Source organism: Triturus cristatus, chromosome 1_2 (genome assembly GCF_964204655.1).
Source record: "Triturus cristatus chromosome 1_2, aTriCri1.1, whole genome shotgun sequence".
In the NCBI taxonomy this organism is placed as follows: Eukaryota; Metazoa; Chordata; class Amphibia; order Caudata; family Salamandridae; genus Triturus; species Triturus cristatus.
This window is the reverse complement of record NC_140580.1, coordinates 605,999,290-606,021,246: the sequence shown is the minus strand read 5'-3', so window position 1 is coordinate 606,021,246 and position 21,957 is coordinate 605,999,290. Positions and strand designations below refer to the sequence as shown.

Sequence of the window (21,957 nt, the reverse complement as noted above, 5' to 3'; positions counted from 1 at the left end):
GTCGCTGTTAAATGGAGAATAATATGAGGAAATTGTTCTTACAGAACTTAATTCTGCATATAGGCATTTATCATGCATTTTCCTCAAGGAAATATTAGCAGACCTCACCTGGTGAAATTTACGTGCATGAAAACTGCAGTTGGGGAAAAGGTTGGTAATGACTGCAAAATTCCAAATGCTGATACGCAAAGTGATTACGTCTATTTCTGAACTGAATAACCCTCTTATTTTTGGGCCCTTAACATAAACAGACAACAGCCTAGCACAACTGGATCAAACCACGGGCCCGTTCAATAGGGCGTGAGGCTATTCCATACACTTGGCTCAAAAGTAGAAACGACTGCATGAAACAGCGCCTTGTTAACAGCTTTTTACCATACACAGTGCTGGAGCCTTAGAGGCCTGGCGCCTTATCATCTGCCTTCCATGACTGCCAAATTTAAAGCTTGCGGGGCTAAATGGAACGCCCCTCTACTTTCAAAGTTCACCGGCCGCCCCTGCTTCCCACTGTTGAAAGATGCCCGTGCCACCCGAGTGCAACTGCCATTCGTAATCTGCTAGGCACCGTCAGTTCAGCTTGTCTGCCCTGGCATTCAAAGATCTCATCAGGTGCTGGGTGACTAGGGGGATGCCCTGAGCATTCATTAATTTGCAGAGAAGGAGAGCTTGACAGCATAGGACCCACAACCACAGGCAGCCCAGTTTGTTGCAATACCATATGGCGGTAGTGTAATCTGTGAGCACATCAACCTGTTCTCCCTTGATGGTCTGGAGGAATGCCCGCAGCATCAAAAGAATCACTTCCATCTCCAGCAAGCTTATATAGAGGCCAGTCCTCTAATACCCACCTCTCCCAGATGACCTATCTAATCCAGCAACAAAGCATACGTCACAACTGTTAGCCTGGGTAGGGTAGGGAGAGGGGCCTGCCATCAGTCCACTTGCAGTCGAGCAGCTACAACTGCAGGTTTTGCGCAGTTGCCTTCAACACCTGGATGAATTCTGACAGGTTTCTTTGGTGCTAAGCCCAATGACACTTCAGATCCCACCGCAGAGCCTGTATGTGCCAATTGGAGTAGCCCACAAGGATGCAGGAGGCCAAAAGGACCGATAGCCTCATAGTCACTCTCACTGAGACCCAGGTCAAGGGTTGAAACAACAGGATTATAGCCCGAATGTCCTAGACATTCATTGAGACAGAGGGAAGGCTCGGAAGTGCACTGTATCCAGGATCCCAAGAAGAAAGGGAGCCATTGTGAAGGACTCAGGTGTGACTTTGGCACATTGATAGAGATACCCAACAAGGTCATATCAGTTTGTCGGCGTTTAGTTGGGGTTTATATACTGCATTGTTCACCAGCAATTACACTGTGGCAACTTCTTGGGTATTGATTGACTGTGTATAAATGTTATGTCATTGTTGATCATCTGATTGAAAATAAAAATATTTTCCCCAAAGAAACACGTCAACAGGTCAGCCATTGTTTGGAGGTGGCTTACGACTGCTTGACTAAATGTTGCAATGGCAACACTTACTCCAACAGGAACCTGGATATACAATATTTGCAAAAAACAGTGGTTCTCATTGGCATCATTTGCAATCATAGGTATCACAGTGTTAATTTTGTCAGCAATAATGGCTGTAAACAACTAATTTTAACAAGAGAATGAAATAGACCAACACTCCATAGTACAAGTATCATAATACTTTTTAAGATGGTGAAGTGTACATATAGACAACAGACAAATGCATCATGTCTCAAATGAAGGTGAACCACCTTATAACAATAATTAACAAACAATTCTAGTTATGAGAAAACAGTAAGTCTGTTCACAAAATAACAAACTACTATGAATCTTTGATTCCTTAGGTTTAATGATCTTGAGCCTGTTCCTGAGTTACACTTGTTACGTTTTTGTACTTATGGCGTGATTGATGTTTTAACCCTGTATTAAATGTAGGGTCTAATTACAATAACATTGTTTACAGCTATTACTTGCATTGTGATGCTTAATGAAACCAATGAGAATCAAATTGTTTTTGCAAATATTATGACTGTTTGAGGGAAAACCGCCTTCAGTAGCAGGTCGACAAGGTATAGGTAGACTGGTATTCCTAAGCTCACAAGATCGGCTGCAACCATCACCATCACCCTTGTGAACACCTGAGATGCATTGGTAAGGCCAAAGGGGAGCACAGAGAATTGAAAGAGCTTGTAGCCTACCTGAAACTGCAGCTAACATCTGTGGGATTTTAGGATGGGGATGTGAAAATAGGCGTCCTGCAAATACAGTGCCACCATCCAGTATCATGGGTCCAGGGCAGACATGAGTTTGGCGAGAGAGACTATTTTGAACTTGTCCTTTGGGAGGAAGAAGTTTAGAGGGTGAAGATTGAGGATGGGGTGATGGCCTCCACCCTTTTCGGCACCAAGAATAATGGCCAGTCCCAATCTCTGGTTCCAGCACTCTCTCTATTGGTCCCTTGGCAAAGAGAGCTTGAACCTCTCCGCAGAGTATTGACAGGTAGTCCTCCAGGAGGTGCTCTGGAGTTAAAAGAATGTCTCGGGGACAGGATAGGGAGGGTAGGGATTTGGAGCAACCATTGATCAGATGTGGTGCTGCTCCACCCAGGGAGGTAAAAGGTAATATGTCCTTGCACTGGGCAATTGTGAGCTGCTGAGGGTATATTAAAGTGGTTTTGGGGAAAATATAGGAGGTGAGGCTGAGGTTAGGGTAGAGTGTTGTCATTGAGTGCCTGGACACGGCCTGCCTGATCCCCGACCTCTGCCTCGGTAGGACTGAGAGGTATGTTGTTGCTGAGATCCGTATTGGCGCTGCCTCTGCTGGTATAACCTTCTGAAGCTTTAAAAGGGGCGAACTTGATGGGGGTCAGCCAAACAGGCAGGTTTAGGTCTAGAGAACGAGCAGTTGATTTGCTCTCATAAAGCTGAGTCCTCATTTAGGTCCACACAGACCAGAGCTGTCAAAGGGACTGTTGCACATCATTAACGAAGCCCATGGAGCAAATCCATGCAAGGTGCTGAAGCAACATGATGGTTCCAACTGCCCTACCCAGTCAGTCGTGTCTAGGAATGACTGAATGAATACTTCACTGCATCCTGACCATCCAAAGTTGAATGAGTGTCATCTGGTACAGCTGGCCAGATATTCACCACTATGTCCCACAATGGATGCGAGTATCTGCACAGGAGGCGAGATGTATTAATGGGCCTAAGTGTAAGCCTGGCAGAAGAAAACATGTTTATTAAGTGTCTCTATTTGCTTTGATTCTCTATAAGGTGGTGCTGTTGGAAAAGCATTTGGATTAAAGAGACTTGTGGACGTCTGCCCCTCCAAGCTCTCCGGAGTTGGATGCTGGAGAAGAAAATCTGGATCTCAGGGAGCAAGCCTGGGCCACCTTGTTACTTGCCTGTATACTAACGGACATGATCTTGGCTTTGCCCAGGTGCCCAACAGGGCATCCGTGAGGGCTTCATTAAAGGGAAGAAGAGGTTCCTGATTTGTGTGCCCAGGGTTAAGCATCTCTGTGTGAGGTCTAATACTTCTACCACTCTTCTTATAACTACTGCAAAGGAGGCTGACTCTGTTGCCATAGTTGTTTTTGGGGAGGGGGGCGGAGGGAATAAACCGCTGACTCTGTCGCCATAGTTGTTTGAGGGGGGGGAATAAACCACTGTCTGGTGAGGAGTCCAAACCACTGGCATCCAGTAAGTCCAGAAAATGGTTATCATCATAGAAGTGCCATAAATACTGTCATCATCATCATCATCATCATCCTGTTACTGTGAGGTTCCAGGGTATGAGCAGGAGTACAGGTGATAAGGCTATGACCATGTGGGAGGAGGATTCAGACCTTCGAAGTTCGATAAAACTTTTGGCTCTCTGTCCACGTCAGTGACATCGAAATTGGCGTTGAGAACCTCGGCTGCCCCATCAGCGGGGGAGCCGAAGGTGGTATTGGGTATGGTGCTGGAACTGAATTCAGTGGAGCTGGGCTAAGAGGAGGGGCTCGCCTGAAGCGTGGTCAAGGGAGCAGTTGGGGATGGATCAGCCAGCAGTAACCCAACTTGAGGCCACCTCGGATTCTAAGGGCCTGAAGGTGCTCCAGAGGGATCTGTTTGGGCTCCAAAGATAGTGTCTAAGGCCTGCTTGAATTCACAAAGATTTTGAGGAGTCGCCAATGGCCTCAGGATATCAGAGAGCATCGGGAAAAGTGTCTGTATTGGGTCCAAAACAGGGGACCGCCTCTGAGGCAATGGAGGTGCCCAGGGTGTATCGCAACTCCAAGTGGCAGGAAGAGGGAGAACCATGTTTTGACCTCATGGTGTTTACTTTTCTTAAACTTACCTGAACTGCGTGACTTTGACGGTGTTGTACCCTCAAATTTGACTGAGACCGGGCACCTTCTTTGACTTCCTCCAAAGTTCCTAGATGGCAAGTTTTTTTGGGGGGGTTTCTGGTGGCCTTTTAATTCATCTTGGTGCAGCAGTCGCAAGACGATGAGTCGTGACTGGAGCGGAGGCACCAGAGACAGATATTGTAGTTATCTGTCACCAACATAGGATGGTTGCAGTCATGGCTTAAACCCTGCAGTTTTAGGAAGAGACATGATACACACTGAAAAAATCTTTGAGGGAACAACATCTCTGTCAGTGTTGACAGGATTTTAGGAGCTCTGGATCCACGTCAGAAGGCACAGTAAGAAAGGAACTGACGCCAGCAAGCGGAAGTGATGCAGATATAGTGGTGCCAACAACACATCCAGGATGGGGAGGACCCAGAGCCTCATGATGCCACCTACTGATGCGTGAGGGAATTGCTATTGAAAGCTTCCAGATCCAGTCTTGTTCCTTAGGAAATTCACTAAGTGAGGAACCTGTGGTTAGAAGTCTCTATCAAAATGTAAGTTTTGATGGTTGGTACAGGTTTATATTTGCCATTCTAGCTTCACCCATTGGACATATATTGCTACTGTTGGCAAATAGTCTTCTCTAACATGACAACATTCTTTAATAGTTTATGTGGCTTTGTCTTTTTCTGACCCATTTCACCTTTATATCTGGCATTATAATGTTATAATGATGATCGGGTGAGAATATCTTAGTAAAAACCAGAGAGCAAGAGGCATTTAGGAAAACAGGAACAGTTATGTTTCATTAAATAATACGGCCGGGAGAACAGTTAAAGGCTCGAGGTCTGAGCACTGTCTCAATTTACATTGGGTTTGCGGTAGTCTTTTATACATTTTCTCATCAAGCCATAAACTCATCCGGAATACAATATTAGGTGAGGAATGTTGGTTGCTGCCATAAATTAAAGGTCAAACGTTACTACAGGCGAGTCTCGACCTTGCGTGGGCACAGTGTGGCCAGTGGTGGATGTCTGGCGTGGGGAGGACGTGATCACCATGTGTGCTAAGTCCTGATTTGCTATGTGTTCCTAACTCATGTGTCATCTGACTTTATGGTATTTTTCGAAGCGCGCGTAACTCCTCAGGACATGTGTGCTTCATTTGAGGGCAATCTCCCCTGATCACTGTGATGTTGCTGCGCCTATCTGTGGGATTGATCAAGAGTTTCCTGCCCGCGTATATTTGCCTGCCAGCTATGCACCTTCCCACCTGTGACATATCAATCAGTGATCCCAGGCCTAGGTTGCAGGGCCTGCCTGACTACATACTTGCATGTCCAGGTAGCTGTGGAGTTCGGGATGGGGGATTCTATTAATAAGAACAATAGTTCATTTTTGTCGACAAATACATCAAAATCCATATTAACAATAAGATAACCCATTCAAACCATTATTTATCCTCTGAGGTGAGCTCCTTTAGCCCTGGCTGTATTCAAAGCCTTGGATCCATACCAAGGCTTCCTTGCAGAGCTTGGAAGCACGAGGATGTGAGAAAAGGGTGGCAGGTAAGTGGAGGGAAGCTTTTGTGTTCAAGCTGGAAGAATGCTTATGATTAGAAAGAAGAGAAATCATGTCTGTTTCATCAAAGGCAATAGACTTAATGATACATGTATAATTTTGTATATACTCGCGTTGCAATGCCGTGTGTGTAGCCTTTTTAAAATAAAGCATAGTTGCTTCTGTGATGAGTCAATACTGTTTATCATCTCACCTTGCACATTCCTCAGTTACTATATGGCATGTGTTGTAAAATATACACACATTAGCTTAGGATAGATAAACGCATCGTTAATATAGCCAGAGCATTCTACAGATGCACAGGGTCACATGAACCTTTGGGGTGGGTTTAGCTTCTAGCCATTGGTGGGCTCCTAGGAAACAAATTACGATCTGAGATATTTAATATGTGTTTTCAAAAACACGAAGCATATATTCAACATAATAAGTATACATTTTCCAAGACATAGAGCCACATTAGTGCAAGTTTCGCTATATATTTACCATAAAATGAAGACCATCTAGTCTTGAAGGTTAATCACAGGCATAAATAGAAGGACTAAAAGGCTGGAAACACGGATTGAAAAACAGAGTTAATTTCAGTTTTCAATTGTTATAGCTCTAAGCCCAACCTGGTCAATATGGAACTTTTTCTAATCCAAAAGAATTTGACATACTCATACCTTTCCTGAATTCCAGTGAAAGATGACAGGCAGTGCAATATGTCCGAAGTCCTCTCCACCCAACAGATTTTCAGGGGACAGTCCCATGGAGACATTTCCAGTTTTCTCCTGTTCTGGCACATGGTGTATTTTAAAATCATGAATCTGAAGAAGAAATGAAACAGAAGCGGAGGGCAGTTATCCACACAGAGTGCCTCAGGAGGGTAATCTAAGTGAAAGCATTCACCATCTAAATGCTCTAAGTTTAAATTGTGGAATAAAATAACTTAACAATGCGGGAGTGGAGCTCTATTATACTTATTATAATAATATGAAACAGCCCACGAAACAGGGTTAATAAATGTAACATATTTCATGCTCTAGAATACAGAATACAGACCTATTTCTTGTGTAGCACAGCTCACTTTGTTGGAATGAGTATGCAGCCTGATTTAGAGTATGGGTACTCCTTTACAAATGTTGTGGGTACCCTGTCCATCTACCCTTGGTCTACCATCTCTATTTGGGGCCCTGCCAACTGTCATCCTTCCAATGATGGGACCCTTACTGGTTCCTCCATCCGTAAGCTTACCCAAATAGACGGGCGGTGTAGGGTCCACCCGAGTAAGAACATCAGATCACCTGCACTACCCTATTTAGAGCAGGTGGTCTGATGGGGTTTTATTTTCCTATCCTTCACATCTGGGAAACAGCTAGCGGTGCCAGACAGAAAAAAAAGAAAAATTACCACACCCTGACAGAAAACTTCAAGAATAAGGAGTCATTAGTGTCTTGTGGCCAGATGTAGGTAAATTCAATTTAGCGAGTCCTTAATAGCGATTTTTACCGAATCGCTATTAAGGACTCGCTAAATTGAATGTAGGTAGGAATCGCTAAAATATTAGCGATTCCTTAAAATTCCTTAATAACAAATCGCAAATTGAGATTTGTTAATAAGGAATACCTACCCATTCATTCCTATGGGCTAGGAGGCCCATAGGAATGAATGGGAACATATTCACTGTTTGTGATTCGGTATTAAGGAATCGCAAATAGCGGGAGCTATTTCAAGGGTGCCAGGGTGTCAAAAGGACACCCTGTTGCACCCCTGAAATGTGCATGTGTGCCCATGTGGCGCACATACATGCCCTAAGGGCATGAATGTGTGCCACAAGGCACTTTAAAAAATGCAAAAAAGTGCTGTTTTACAGGAAATCGCTAATTACCACCAACTTGAAGTTGGTGGTAATTAGCGATTCCTTAAGTCTAAAGTGCACTTTCTTTTGTGCTACCTACATTGCATTTAAGGAATCGCAGTTTGCGATTCCTTAAATGCAAGAGCAAAATAAGGAATCGCAAATTTTGAGATTCCTTATTTTGCTAGTAGGTTTAAACTCACCTACATTGCTCTCAGCCAAATACCGATCGCAAACGGTGAAATTCTGCGAATTTCAGTGTTAGCGATCTGTATTTGGCCACCTACATCTTGCCCTTGGTTTTCAAAAACAAGTCCCACTTTAGGAGTTTGTTTTTGAAAAACAAAAAAGTCTGGTGTGTGGCCTCCTGAAAGAAGGCAGCTGTGCACCAAACTTGCAGTGTTTTCAGAGGAACTGTCATGATGTCAGTGATAAATGGTTGACAGGTTGTAGTCTGCTAGGGCAGCAGAAATAATACCCTCCACCACTCTGACAGATGGTGGGCCCTTCATTAAACTTCAAATCATACCCACGGCCTTCTGCTTCTAGTGAAATAGCAAGGCTTAGGTGCTCTGCAGGTAAACACTTCTCTTAAATGAGTATGCCAAAATAAACTGGATTCTGATTATGTAAATTACATTAGGCCCAGACAACAATGGCAATTTTAACTTAATACAAATGTACGTATTTAATACAATCAATCAATCACTCAATCAATCAGTACTTGTTGAGTGTGGCTACTCACTCGTGACGGTCTCAAGGCACTGGGGGGGGGGGGGGGGGGTGAAGGTCAGACTGTGCACTACGGTTCATTCGAAGAGCCAGGTCTTGAGATCCTTCCTGAATTGAGTCAGAGACGGGGAGAGCCTGAGGTGAAGAGGCATGGCGTTCCAGGATTTAGCAGCGAGGTAGCAGAAGTAGGAGAAGTATCTTCCCCCGGTCCTGATCTTGCTGATCCGAGGGATAGTGGCTTGTGCCAGTTGGGCGGAATGGAGGTGTCTGATGGGTACATGGAATGAAAGGCAGTGGTTCAGACATGCTAGTCCGGTGTCCTGGAGGGCTTTGCAGGCATGTGTGAGGAGCTTAAAGGTGAATCTTTTGTTGACTGGGAGCCAGTGGAGTTCTCGTACCTGTCCAGAGATGTAGCGGGGGAAGTTGAGGACCAGTCCGGCTATGGCATTCTGCACGTTCTGAAGTTTCCTGAGGAATTTCTGGGTGGCACCTGCATAGAGTGCGTTGCCGTAGTCGAGTCTGCTGCTGATGAGTGCGTGGGTGACCGTCTTCCTGGCCTCAGTAGGGATGTTGATGGGATACTTATGGGATGCTCATTCAAGGAGCAGTGAATACAAACGGACAGCTCCTGCCACGCATTTCTTCTTCTTCTTTTTTTTCACTATTTTTGTCAGTGTCCCTAGTACACTGACATTTTAAATTTTGTTTTGGGGTTGTGGAGAAGTCTCAGGGCCCCCACGGCCCCAGCCGACTCCCCAGTTGGCACCCATTGTGGGTACCATCGGGATTATTATTTTTTGGTTCCATGGTGCCTACCCAGGGCACACATGGCTTAACTTTTGTTGTGGGTCATGGGGTGAGCCTCAGGGCCCCGGCAGCCCCATCCATCAACAAATTGGGTGCTGGCAGTAGCCGGCACCTTTCATTTGGTTCCGCCCAGGCGAGAGAAGCATTTTTTAACTGCTCCCGCCCAGGTGGAGCATAGTTCTCTTCGCTGTCTGAGGGAGTACAGGCAGGGTATGCCTGCACTCTCCCAGGTCGGAAACTACAGTGTCCCGGGGGTGTGCTCCCTGGGACACTGTTAATTATCGAGCCTTGGGGGAAGGGGTCCCCAGGGCCGATATGGGTTGGGGGGGCGCACGTCCCCTCCCTTTAAAAATGATTACAGCCCCGGGGGATGGGTTCCTCAGTGCTTACAAAGTTTAGGGGAGAGGGGCACACATCCCCTCGTATTTTATGTTGACGCAGCCCTGGAATATGGGGTCCCCTTTGGCTTGAATAGGGTCGGGAGGGGGGCTGCATGCCCCCCACCCATTAAAAATCATTTGGACCATCCCCCCAAGTAGCTTCCCTCCCCAGGCCCAGGTCAACCCTGAGGGATTCATTTTTTTAATGCACTGGAGTGCAGTCCCTTTTTTTTTCCACGGTTCTACTGCAAATTCACTGTAAAATGTTTTTAAAATATGTATTGGCCCCTCTGGAACACACACACTAGGGGGGCAGAGTATCCCTACCTTGCCATCTCATATCTTTTTTTTTTTCCCTAGGACTCAGGACCATGTCCTAAGATGACTTCCACCATATTGTTGTTGATATGGTGGCATCCAATTAGATCTCATCTCAAGACCTGTCGGCTCTGAGGATCCTCTGCGGCATGAAATATACAACAGATTTTAGCCATCATTTTTCAAAAACTACTGAATGGATATACACCAAATCACAAAACGAACACTATCTGGACGAAGATTTAGCTTTCTGATAAATTTGGTGTAAATCCATTCAGTTGTTTGTGCTGTAGCTGTGCCTAACATTTTTTGGACCCCCTTTATCTCAGCCCCCGCTTGACAGATCACCCAGAAACTTCCCAAGAAAGAGGTGAATTGGATGAGACTTTTGTTTGGAAAGTTTCATGAAGATTCATCAACTGGTGCAAAGTTATAAGCAAACCTAAAAATGCTTTTTCTATGGAAACACAATCCTAACTATAACTACCCAGTGGCGACTGCCACTGGATAATGAATTAACAAGTTTTGATTTTAGCATTATGCTTTTACATTGGATGTATGTGGTTAAAAACATTTCAAAGAACAGTTAAATCAGAAATATTTATGTCCTTGGTGGACTAGGCAATTGAAACCATAATTTTCAACTAGGTGCTAACAACATTATATTCCTGGTAAGGAATGAGTTATGTAGAGTTCTCAATTTAAAAGGCAAGCCTGGTTGCTTGGCTTGTAAGGGCACATACACTTCATTGTAGTGCAGCCGGTGATATCAGAAAGAGTTAGGGCCTTATTATGACTTTACACTTGAGGTGGGTGAGGTTTTTTGCAGGTGTGTGGCGCTCTAAATGTGTATATACATGATTTAAGTTGGCCCTATCTGTCTTGTGCTGCTCAGAGATAGGGCGATCACCCACTCCCCCAAATGTGTGACCGCGGTCACCAGCTAATCAATTATTTTGTTCTCAAGCACACACGAACATTATTGTTCATTAACGTATTCAAGTAGTTACATTCAAATAATACATTTTCCAAATTCTTAGTCTTCTCTTTATTCTTTTTAATTTGTTCTTAGAATTCTGGTCTCAAGTCTTAAGCCAACATGTGTTTGTCGCATCAGGGCAGTACCCACAGCTTCCCCAGGGCTGGTTTTCTGAGTATGTTTACTTTTGTCTTAGAGCCGGTTCTACTTCCGTCCCGGTTCCTCTATTCGCTTGTAAAGCAGTTAATCCTTCCCCTGTTGTATATCAAATGTACACGTATCAGTGGTGGATGTATTTTGCTGCTATATACGCTCGGCAATTTTGCTGAGTTTATCTGCCTTGGGGAACGCACCCAAGCGAGTACTCTCTTCTGGCCAATTCTGAGTTGACTCCAGGGCAGGCAGGTGGTACTGCAGTGGTCTAACGGCGGCAGCTGTGTTAGGCTTATAGGAGAGCCTTAACAGCAGATCGCTGCCGTGACTTCACCTGCAGCGCGTTCTTGCACGGTGTGGCATGCACCATGTCGTGCATGCCACACCGTGCAGGAATGGGGTTCCAAATCCAGGCAGGCACAACATATGCCCCCGCATGCCTCCCAAAGCCCAGACGTGGCAGGGGGCCTTAGTTGCATCTCCGCCACCCTTTTCATGGCAGGCTCACCTTCATGAAATGGGAGGTGGAAATGCAACTCAGAATACGCTCGCCGATGCCGCCCCTTTCCGCAGCACCACCACTGCAAGATCCTGGATCCTAGCAGCGGCGGCGGTCCAACCGCTGCACTCTAAATACGGCAGGCAGATCCGCAGTCGTGGCGGTGGTTGGACTGCCACCAAGAGTACGGAGGTCATAGAATGCTGTACTCGGAATAAGGCCCTAAGACTCTGTGTAATGAAAACTATCTGAAAGTTATTCAGGCATTGTCTGTGGATACCATGTTTAAAGTCCTCCCTTACTGGATTCCGGAACTAGGAATTACTGTATGTGTCAACAGATTAAAAACCTGAATTTACGTATTTTATTAGAAAACGTATGCTTCCTTCATACCTTCATTTTTATGCAACAAAATCGTAACTTTAACAATACTAGAGTCGAACAGATATGATGATTTATTACTGCATCTAGGAGTGATGTTATTGAGTTTAGTTCCCCAACAGTGCTCACATTATTGGTATCAAATGTAAGACATTTTTGAATCTGAGACCTACAGACTCGATAATAGCAGCAGGTCACCTATACAACTGAGAGAGCTATTAAATGCAGCGGTTATCTCCTAAGTCGTTTTTGCGTGATTTTGCACCACAATGTTTAGTTTAAAGAGCTGGATCTGGACTGCAATTCCTACCTGCCTAACATTCTTCACTTTCTCTCTTCCAATAGGACATCTGTATTGCGAGGACTTGCTCAAATTTATTGAACCTGGGATTTTGTTGCATCTAGTGCATATGATAAGGCTAACAATGTACTTTTTATCAAAAGCATGTTTATGATGTATATGTTTTTTATGGATAACACTAGTTTGAGAGCCTTTTACGCCTCAGGTGGTATGGAATTCTCTGCCGATACATCTTCAACTAGACTCTAGAGTCTTGCTTATTTCCACTGAAAACATGGATTTTTAACCATTAAGTGCTTTTTTTATGTGATGGCACTATATTTACCCCTACTCAGTTCCGTGAAGCTTCATTGTTAGGGCGCTATCCAAATAATACATTTAAATAACAATGTGAAATTAATGTAAAATTCACAAAATACTGCAACACCTGCAAATTTTATTTAAGTGGACTTTGAGCTTGAAATCATTATTATACTATTATTCAATGTTTACCCAACTTCCCTACCACATTTTAACGGCATATTGGCAAAATCCAATTGAAATGTAAAACACTCCTCCCAAAATCCTCCACTAATATTTTGAATTGGAATTTGGAAAGAAAAAGGGTTGATCTGATATTTCTAGAGACATGATGGTAAGACTAAGCTGGAAGAATAAACCACACTGAATAAAAACACCCAGATTTAAATAAGCTAACATCAGCGCATTCAAGCTGCAGCCTCGTGCCTCACATATTTTTCCAAGTCTGACTGCTGACTAGCAGTATTCTTATTATTTATGGTTGGTGGCACACTGCACCTACCTGATCAATCCTTGCAGATTTTTTTTTTTACTTACCTAGCTTGCGGCAAGGAGTTTGATGTAAAGCCTCCCAAAAATACGGCCATGCCATCTTCAACTGGTAGGTCAGGAGAAATCATCATGACACAAACAGTATACGACGCGTTGTCAAGTATATGCAGAGTTCAACAAGCTGCTCTGCACAAATATGGAGGAAGACTCCTGTAGTAATGACTCTGAGGTATGAGTTCACAGGAGACACAAATTTAATTGACTTCCAACTCCACAGCTTCCCAGAGAATAACTGTCCAACCGCAACAGTACAGCTTAACACCAACATTCCAAGCATAGAGCACGCTATGTGATAATAGGTGACACAGAGCGGCACATAACCACAGAATACAGCGTACTACAGCTCTGTGCTTGGTTTACCAGGATGCTGCATAGGAGTCTTTGTGATTACGTTAAAAGAGAGTTTTTCATTTCTAGACATAGAGCAATTAAGAAATAAGGGACCAGGAATGGTGGATGGGTTGCACAATGTTGCCTTGGTTTTTTTTTTATCATCATTGAAGTTCTAAAGAGGTGTAGCATGGTCCCTTTCTATTAGTAAACGATGTTTCTGTGTTTCCAGTATGTAACTAGCAGTGAGTCGGTGGGGGGAAGCCGTGCAATAGAGATAGTTATAACACTCACCTTAACATGGACTAGCTGTTCACCTGGATGGCTAGCGTTTCTCCACAAGAGGTGGACCTGAACGGCTGCTTCCGCTTTCAGGCTGCTTTTTCTCACCGACGGCTGAGAAAGGTGTCCTATCTGGAAGTCCACAGTGTAGTGGTACTGATGCAGAACTCCAGGCTGAAAGGATGGTGGGTCCAACTGTCCTACAAAGAAAATGACAAGCAATGCCTCACTTTGTTTTTTAAGGTAGCTAAAGACAGACCATCAAAAGCTGACATGCTTAACAGAATACACGCAAAGGCAATTTTGATCAAGCAAAGATCGAGTCCACAATTTTTTTATCTATGTATTTATGCATTTAGAACAGTAATGTATCATACAGAAAAGTGTTACGTCTAGATAACACAGTATATATCTTGTATCCTTGTATTCTAAGTACTGTTTTTCATAAATTCATATGGGTTACCAATACGTTGTTACTACTCTGGGAAAATTATGGCAGTGCATTTCTCTATACCTTTCTCACTAATGCAAAAATACATTGTCCAGCATGGTTCACGTACATGGATGAGTTCTTGGCCAATGTTGAATGCTTTATCGCGACTGTAGTTGATGTAGCCTTCTCCTCAAGAAAATGAAAGGTCTTTTGTTGAATGTTATGCAGATATTTTTATGCTACTTTGAATATTTCATACATTCATTAGTTTCTGTGGTTATTCAATGTTCATTGATTTGTTATATGAACTCCAGTGTTTTCTTGGTTTCGTACAATTCCTTTTCTACAAGTATTGTGTTCATTGTAGTTGTCATTGGTTTAAGCCATGCGCGGTGGAAAACTGTTGAGCTGGTGGTTTCTAAAACAACAATAAACCTTACACCATTTATAGCTCATGTCTACAGGATTGTGCCAGGGGCTATGCATAAAGTTGCGATGCCTACTTTTCTTATACTCATGGAAATGTAGATTACTCAGGGTTTATTCTGTATTCCCCTACATTGATAAATAGGTTCCTGTAAGCATCAAATTCAGCTGGACTCTTAATGACAAAGGATGTTCCTTCCTATCATTTCTCTGTGGACCTTGAAAGCAAGCTGCAAATTAAGCAGATTTGGTGAGCGTGGTAAGCTAAATTATCCCAATGCATAATGAGTAAAACAGTGGTGGCCCTACACATTGTTGTTCATAAAACAACTTTGCAGGTGGTGTGCAGTTTGAATCATACCACTGCCTTACATCGACACAGTAATGCAGATATTAAGTAACAAGGTGAAAACACCACCTCTGCACATGACAGATTCAATGAAGAGCTGGTTAAGACCAGGTCTTCTTGCAAGTGTGTTTGGGAGGTTTTTGCTCATTTGCGTGTGTGTTCCTTTGCAGTGGAAACACCCCTGCTGCAATATTAACTCTTGGAGGGAAGACCCAAGCAATGATAATAACTTAGGGGAGCTCAAGATAATTAATTGAGCACCTGGAACAGAGAAATTATATAGAAAGCTTTAAAACAAAATCATATACTGTGCCACCACCCAATCATCACTGCTCAACTCATTCTCCAAAAACACCTCTGACACAGTGAACTTAACTTTATGTTTGCTACCCTATGAGCCATGGATGTGTGACCTCTCTGGAGGCACTTTTTCCTCACATACTCAAATAAGCAAAAGGGGCAGAAAACTTTGAGCTGTCTTTCTCACAATACCCTTGCAGTCTGAACGTAATAAACTCTTTAATTTGAAAACTGTGCATTCTCAATATCTTTGCTGCATGGACTTTCCTGGGAGTATGGGCACAATCTGTAGTAACCTGTGTTAGGTATGTAGTAACCTGTGTTGTATTTACTTGGTTACTTACTCAATCCACCTATTCTTCATCTGACTCAGATCCTTATCCACAAACCTATACCATTCCGTATACGCTGCTCCTGAGACATGCTGGTACTCTCCTATTAAATAAGCCCAGGCAGTGAACTCTGCTCTGTTCACAGAATTTGCAGAGTTTAACGCACTCCGCGAAGCACACGGAGTTCCGGAAAACTCTACTTCACTTAGCCGAGCAGAGGTTTTTTCCTCGCTCGCGCTACCCAACCTCAAGTTGGCAGTGCAGCGAGGAAAATCCACCTACCGGCGAGATTTTTCCTCACGTGCTCCCCAACATCAAATTGGCGAGGGCGAGCAAGAAAAATCCACCTTCCAGCGAGATTTCTCAACCCGGCGGTCAGATTAATCAATGCGGGTGGTCGCGACCGATCGCATTGAAAAACCTCCTGTTCACATTGAGAAAGATGCCGCTCGAGTAGAATATCTTCTCGAGCGGCAGAAAAGAAGCAGCACCCTCTTGCGCTGCGCATGGTGCCATTCACATTGATTTTCCAGCGCAGGACAAACATCCTGCTCTGAAAATCAATGGCATGACAAAGCACACTCTGCCGATTGTGGAGCTCCGCGTAGCCTGGTGGAGTTTTTGTTCACTTCGCAGAGTTCTGCTACGCAGAACTCTGCTTAGGCTTACTATTAAATGTTTTGCAGCAGTTTTAAGTTAAAGAGGTGCAGGTACACAATATTGGACAGCACCTGCTTATGTGAAGCACTGGCCTAAGCCTAAAATGACACTTATTGTTACATGTATTGTCCCTCAAAACATCTGAAAGGATCAAATCCATGGGACAAAGCTTGCTTCACTCTGTAAGGACTATAGCTTCCTTGACCACTCGCATTATACAGCAAACTAGCAAATCTAACTTTGTTATGCCAGGCTATGCAGTTTGATTTTTTCTTTTGCCAAACTACACAGTTTTTAATGTATGGAAAATGGAACCATAACAAATGTATACAAGCATTCTAATAATGCAATTAAACTAGTATGCCCAGCCCTTATTTATAGCTTTATATAAATTCTCCCTCCCCTTCTTCTTTTGGGTGCCCACTCCTCCTAATGTGTAAAGTGACCACAGTAGGGCATCTACTTCTTCTTTCAAAATAATCTAATTCTGGAAAATTTTCTTCTTTCGGATAGTATACAAAATCATTTAACCGACATCTAAAATTCACCTAATTTTTTGAATAATTTATAACCTAAATCATTGGTGCAACCTTTAATTTTCAAACAAATACACATAAAACGGTTAAAAAAACAACACAACATAATTCGCTCCATCAAGAAAAGTAGGTTCCCTTTAAATCCTATTTTTAGTTTCAGATACACATCAATTTGTACTATTGTTTTGCAACTAGTAATATTTATTATAGCTGTTATTAGTTCCCTCTCCATTGGAGATCAGTCATAAACTTTATTCGGCAGAAAAAGCCATAAAACAAATCAGCATAAATACAGTTGGCATACGCAATTGCAGGTGAATCCACAAAATACTGCAAGTCCTAATCAGGGAAGATCTAATTCTATCTAATGCGCTTCCAGCTCCTCTGCTTTCCTCTGATGTGAAACACACAATTTACTCAAAACACTTGAAGTTTATGCCCAAGACTTCCACTTTTTAAAACTTCAAAAATGACTCGCTCATTTGCACCAATTGATTCTAAATCGATATTAAAGAAATTTCTATATTCATAATACACTGAATTACAAGCCTTAGAATGTTGATCAAGTGAATGTGAAGTAAATAAAGAAAAGGATTGTCAATGTAAAGCATCTATTTGGTCAGTCATTCAAATAACCAAAAAGGAAATGGATAGTAGACAAAAAAAAGGCCCGGTAAGGCCAAATAAAGATAACCCACTGCTGTGGATTATAGTCGAAAAAAAGGCCCTGTTACCGAGTTGTAAATCCAAGCTTCAGATGATGGAGTCTTTACCGATTGGGGTAACCTGAGACAGAAGGACTATAAAACTAGTTAACATTATTGTGCAGCACAGAGCAGTTTCAGAAGTTTTGGTAATTCCTACATAGATAAAAAAAAATCTCATTTGATCGGAAGAAAGAGAGGCTGCGTAAAATTACAAATGATGTGGCAAATTCTGGGATGGAGGATTTGAGCTGCATCCGACTGCCTTAATAGGGAAGCAAGGGTTTTATACCGAGTGAACTGCCCATGATGGTATAAAAGACACAACCAAAAAGGGGCATAACAGCAATCTATGTAAATTAATGTTCTGGAAGGTGGCAGTATTGAGCCAATTAATAAACCATACCGTCTTCATTGCCTTTTTAAACCATTTGTTGCCTACAACAGGATTAGTCAATGAAGCTGGTGCCACTGAAAGGATATCATGTATTTATAGTACTAACAATTGGTTATTAAGTGAAGACAAATAAGCATTATCGAGCTTTGGGGGAATTGTCAATTTATATTGCTACATTGTTATTATTAGAGGCGAATACCCCGATTATAAACTCTCATTTTTTTAAAGTGATGTTTACTTTAAAAAAATGGTTGGAAGCCCTAAGCAGGACTGGAGTGGGTTGGGGTGGACTGGAGTGGGATGGAATGGAGTGAGGTGAAATAAAGTGGGTAGAATGGAGTGGGGTGGAATGGAGTGGGGTGGATTGGATTGGCGTGGGGTGGGTTGGAGTGAAGTAGATTAGATTGCAGTGGGATGGATTGGATTGAGGTGTATTGGATTCTGGTGGGGTGAACTGGATTGGGGTGGTGTGCATTGGATTGGACTGCGGTGGTGTGGATTGGTGTGGGGTATATTGGATTAGGATGGATTGGATTGGTGTGGGGTGGATTGTTTTGGGGTGGGGTAGATTGGATTGGAGTGGGGTGGATTGGATTGGGTGAGTTACATCGGATCTTTGTTCATTAGATTCTTCAGTATTGTTTTCCTTTTTTTGTGTTTTCCTAAGGGGTGGAGTAATGCAGTGTTCTTGGATTAGCCTAATATGGGGATGAAGGGAACCTTAGTATGTCATTAGCAGAACTTTTCCACTAGAATGTTTTCATTGAAATATCTGGAAAGTGGGAGCAGGATTCGAGAGCAGTTGGAGAGTGGCTGAAGAGAGCTGCACAACGCACCACTGGTGTGGCAGTTTCCCTGGAATAAATATAATCTATCACATTTTGCGCCGTGTTTCCTCTTTATCCAATCGAGGTCTGTCTGTGGATCTCACTCTTGCTACTGGGAGTCTTGCATTTGGTCTATACAATCACAATGGATGAGGGTGAAGCTTGGTCCACGTAAGTACCTATCAGGGTGTTAACACATATCAGGGTCTACCAGCAAAGGGCTGAAGCACAGCTGTATATTGGTGCCTTGTTGTTCAGCCTTTATAAAGGGGACGTAGGGAAAGTGATCATCAGAAGCTAGTTAATTTCCCCCAAATTGGTTGTTATCAAGCTCAGGTGCACCAGTATGCAGATGAAAAAAAAACATCAGACCAAAGAATCTGGAAGAAACAAGAACATGAGGAGCTCACAAAATTTAACACATGAAACCAAAAGATTCAACACCCAGAATAGAGTCACACAAACCGTCTCAGGTGTAGCAACTGTAATACTGAATTCTTTATCAGTAGAGTCCTTCTAATCTTTAAAAAAAGAAAAACTCTTTCCTGTGTGATTTACATCTGAATTACTTTATGTTAATCTCTTTTTTGTACCAATTCATTCCACCTGCTTCTCTCTATACTATTTCTTCCTTCCTTGTCTCTCCTCCCCATTCCAAAAATACAGCTTTGTAATATGTACTTCTACCTTTCTCATTTCCTGTCATCTGATGGCCTAAGATCCTATGCCACCAGCCAGTTTCCGACTTTGATCGAGTTCTTACCTTCCCTATATAGTCACACTGCTCTCCTCTAATTTCTATTAGCTTCCTTCCTAGCCACCATCATCTGCCTTCCCTTACACATCATTGCCTTTCCCTCTTTACACCTGCTCCTCTCCTCTGTTGTTTCTATTCAATTCCATCCTAGACACCCTCCCCCGCCATCCTTTTACCCTGCTTGACTTTGTTATTAATTTGCCGAAAGAGAGAGAGAGAGAATGGAAACCTAGTCAGTTTAATTAAGTCACTGACGAAGTTGGATGAAAACAATGAAGCAAAATTTTACTTAATACTAATAAAATCAATATTTGCGTTCTTGGTGGGGGCAAAATGACACAGGTACATGCAGGTGAGTAATGTGTCCCTTTTCCAGACAGCCACATGCAATTATTCTGGAGGTGGTTTGGAAACAACTGGTCATCATGAAATCCCCTTTCTACAACAAACGCTCTTCTTTGGCTTTTACTTTGTGTAGAACTGACAGAAAGTTTCAATGTCCTTCTGCAACTCTCACCCTCCGATTCAGGAAATTGAAATTGCTGCCTGTTGCTGGTCATAGGCAGGAGACCTGTTAAGCCTGGTCCGGTACTCGATTTAGCTCAATGTAATGTTTGGGCAGCCAACCTCCATGAACCAAGCTCGGGTTGGATTGGAATTGGGATTAATCAGGCAGCTAAGGCAGCATTTCTAAGGAGTTGTCCTAAGCTATATGTAATGAACAAGGCTCCCTGAAAAATATTATATTTGATGCTATTGGTAATGAAGTCAAAGCTAATAGAAATTCATGGCAACTACCCTTGAGAAATGATCCACAGGAGTTGGATCAAAATGTATTATTGGCAGCACATATGTCCTTGGGGCTTTTTAGTAAGTTGTCAAAAGGTGCAAGGTATGCAAAATGATGTGCTCTCAATCAGGATTATTTGAATACTAAAGACAATTATGCCTCAAGCTTGATGTCTCATTTGAATAAAGGAACACAATTATGCTTATATATTACTATACCAGAGGCAAATTTGACATAAGATAATCAGCCATCAATTTTTCAGCTTTCAGGGTTTGGAAGAAACAGGAAAACGTTCTGAAATAATGCAGGCAGTTGCAGGATATGTCACTCTAAGATCAATTCTTTAGAACACATTATGTAGATATATTAACTTCTACTACCCGAGCAAAGACTGGTTTTGTGGGGAATTTTGGCAATATGGACCCTGACTGCAAGTGAGGCTGAGCGAAACTAATGCATAAAATTCTGCCCCACCTAGTTATAAATTGGTTGTTTATTCCACAACAGGTTTTTCCTGGTGCAGAAAAACCATAACCAATGAAATTATGGATTATGTGCTTAAACTTTTTAACTAGATGAATTTGAAGAAAGTTTTAAGTAACCACTTATTTAATTTTTAAAATGTGTAACATTTTATCTTGTATTGTACTATGTTTCTTATTTATATATCTTTGTAACTGCTTTTATGGATGTTCTTTTATGACACCGAATAAAGATATATATACATAACCAATTCTTCTGGAAGGCAAATCTGGCTGAAAAATTTGAATGAGACTTTGGCTGCAGTAGCAGCAGCCAAACCTCATTCATATTTAGGTCGAGGCCTACCAGACATCGCATTTATCTGGTTCCAAAGACATATTGGGGACACACTGAAAGCTTCTCTAGCAATGCATTCCTACCATTGCTCATCACTGGTTTTGTGTTTTGCACCTCACGTTTGCTTGCATTCTATTTTTCGGCTTTTTTGTTTTAGGCTTTCCAGCATGTCTTTGTCCCTCCCGTGGAGCATAGCCTGTTTACCATCCTCTGACTGGCTCCTTATATTCTTCCACAAGTGCTTACTTTTTTGGGAACTCTTTTTCGTTTTTGGTAAGGCCCTCCACAAGTGTACATGTGTTTTCAGTTGTCTTTCTTCTATGCTAGTTCAGGAAGCAGAAATCCGGTTGTATTTTTTTTAAAGGTTTCCTGCCTAACTGATTCTACTTATCTCTGCCACTTCAATATCATCAGTCTTACATGCCTGTGAGGAAAAATGATCTGTCTACAATCTTGTTTATTTTGGTAAGTGTGCTTTACTAATATTACTTAAACAATCCTCTTCCTCAATTTCAAGTCCATGTCATAGGCTCTGGAAGTAGGAGAGTGGGGGGTTCTTAAACACCCCCAAAATAACCATGCTGGAGTTCAGTGAATGAGCAATTAAAAGTCCTTTCAATTTTGGTTTTATCTTGTCACATTACTGTGCAGTCAAACACAGAGATCAAATGTTAGGCTATGTCATCCGAAGGAGGTAGGAGTTTACTGCTCTTCCTCTGCCTGCAAAGTGAGAGGATTTATGTGACATTCTTGCTGGATACTGGGGTTGTGAAAAGAAAGACTGTAGGGCGTTATTTTTTTCTAGCACACAACAACATTTAAAT

The 21,957-nt window shown here is 42.6% G+C and overlaps 1 protein-coding gene across 2 annotated transcripts in view; it reads right to left on the bottom strand.

The window, feature by feature from the left end:
* The window catches only part of LOC146867721 (microsomal triglyceride transfer protein large subunit-like), a 374,501-nt gene that overhangs the window by 313,858 nt on the left and 38,686 nt on the right, over positions 1–21,957 (bottom strand). For both annotated transcript variants that reach the window (XR_014962100.1, XM_085607151.1), the window contains exons 3-4: positions 13,816–14,003; positions 6,615–6,758 (exon numbers count right to left, since the gene is read on the bottom strand). Coding sequence is in view for 1 of the 2 variants with exons in the window: in XM_085607151.1 (XP_085463277.1) it covers positions 6,615–6,758; positions 13,816–14,003 (332 nt within the window). In the remaining variant the exon portion in view is untranslated. The remainder of the gene's footprint in view (positions 1–6,614; positions 6,759–13,815; positions 14,004–21,957) is intronic.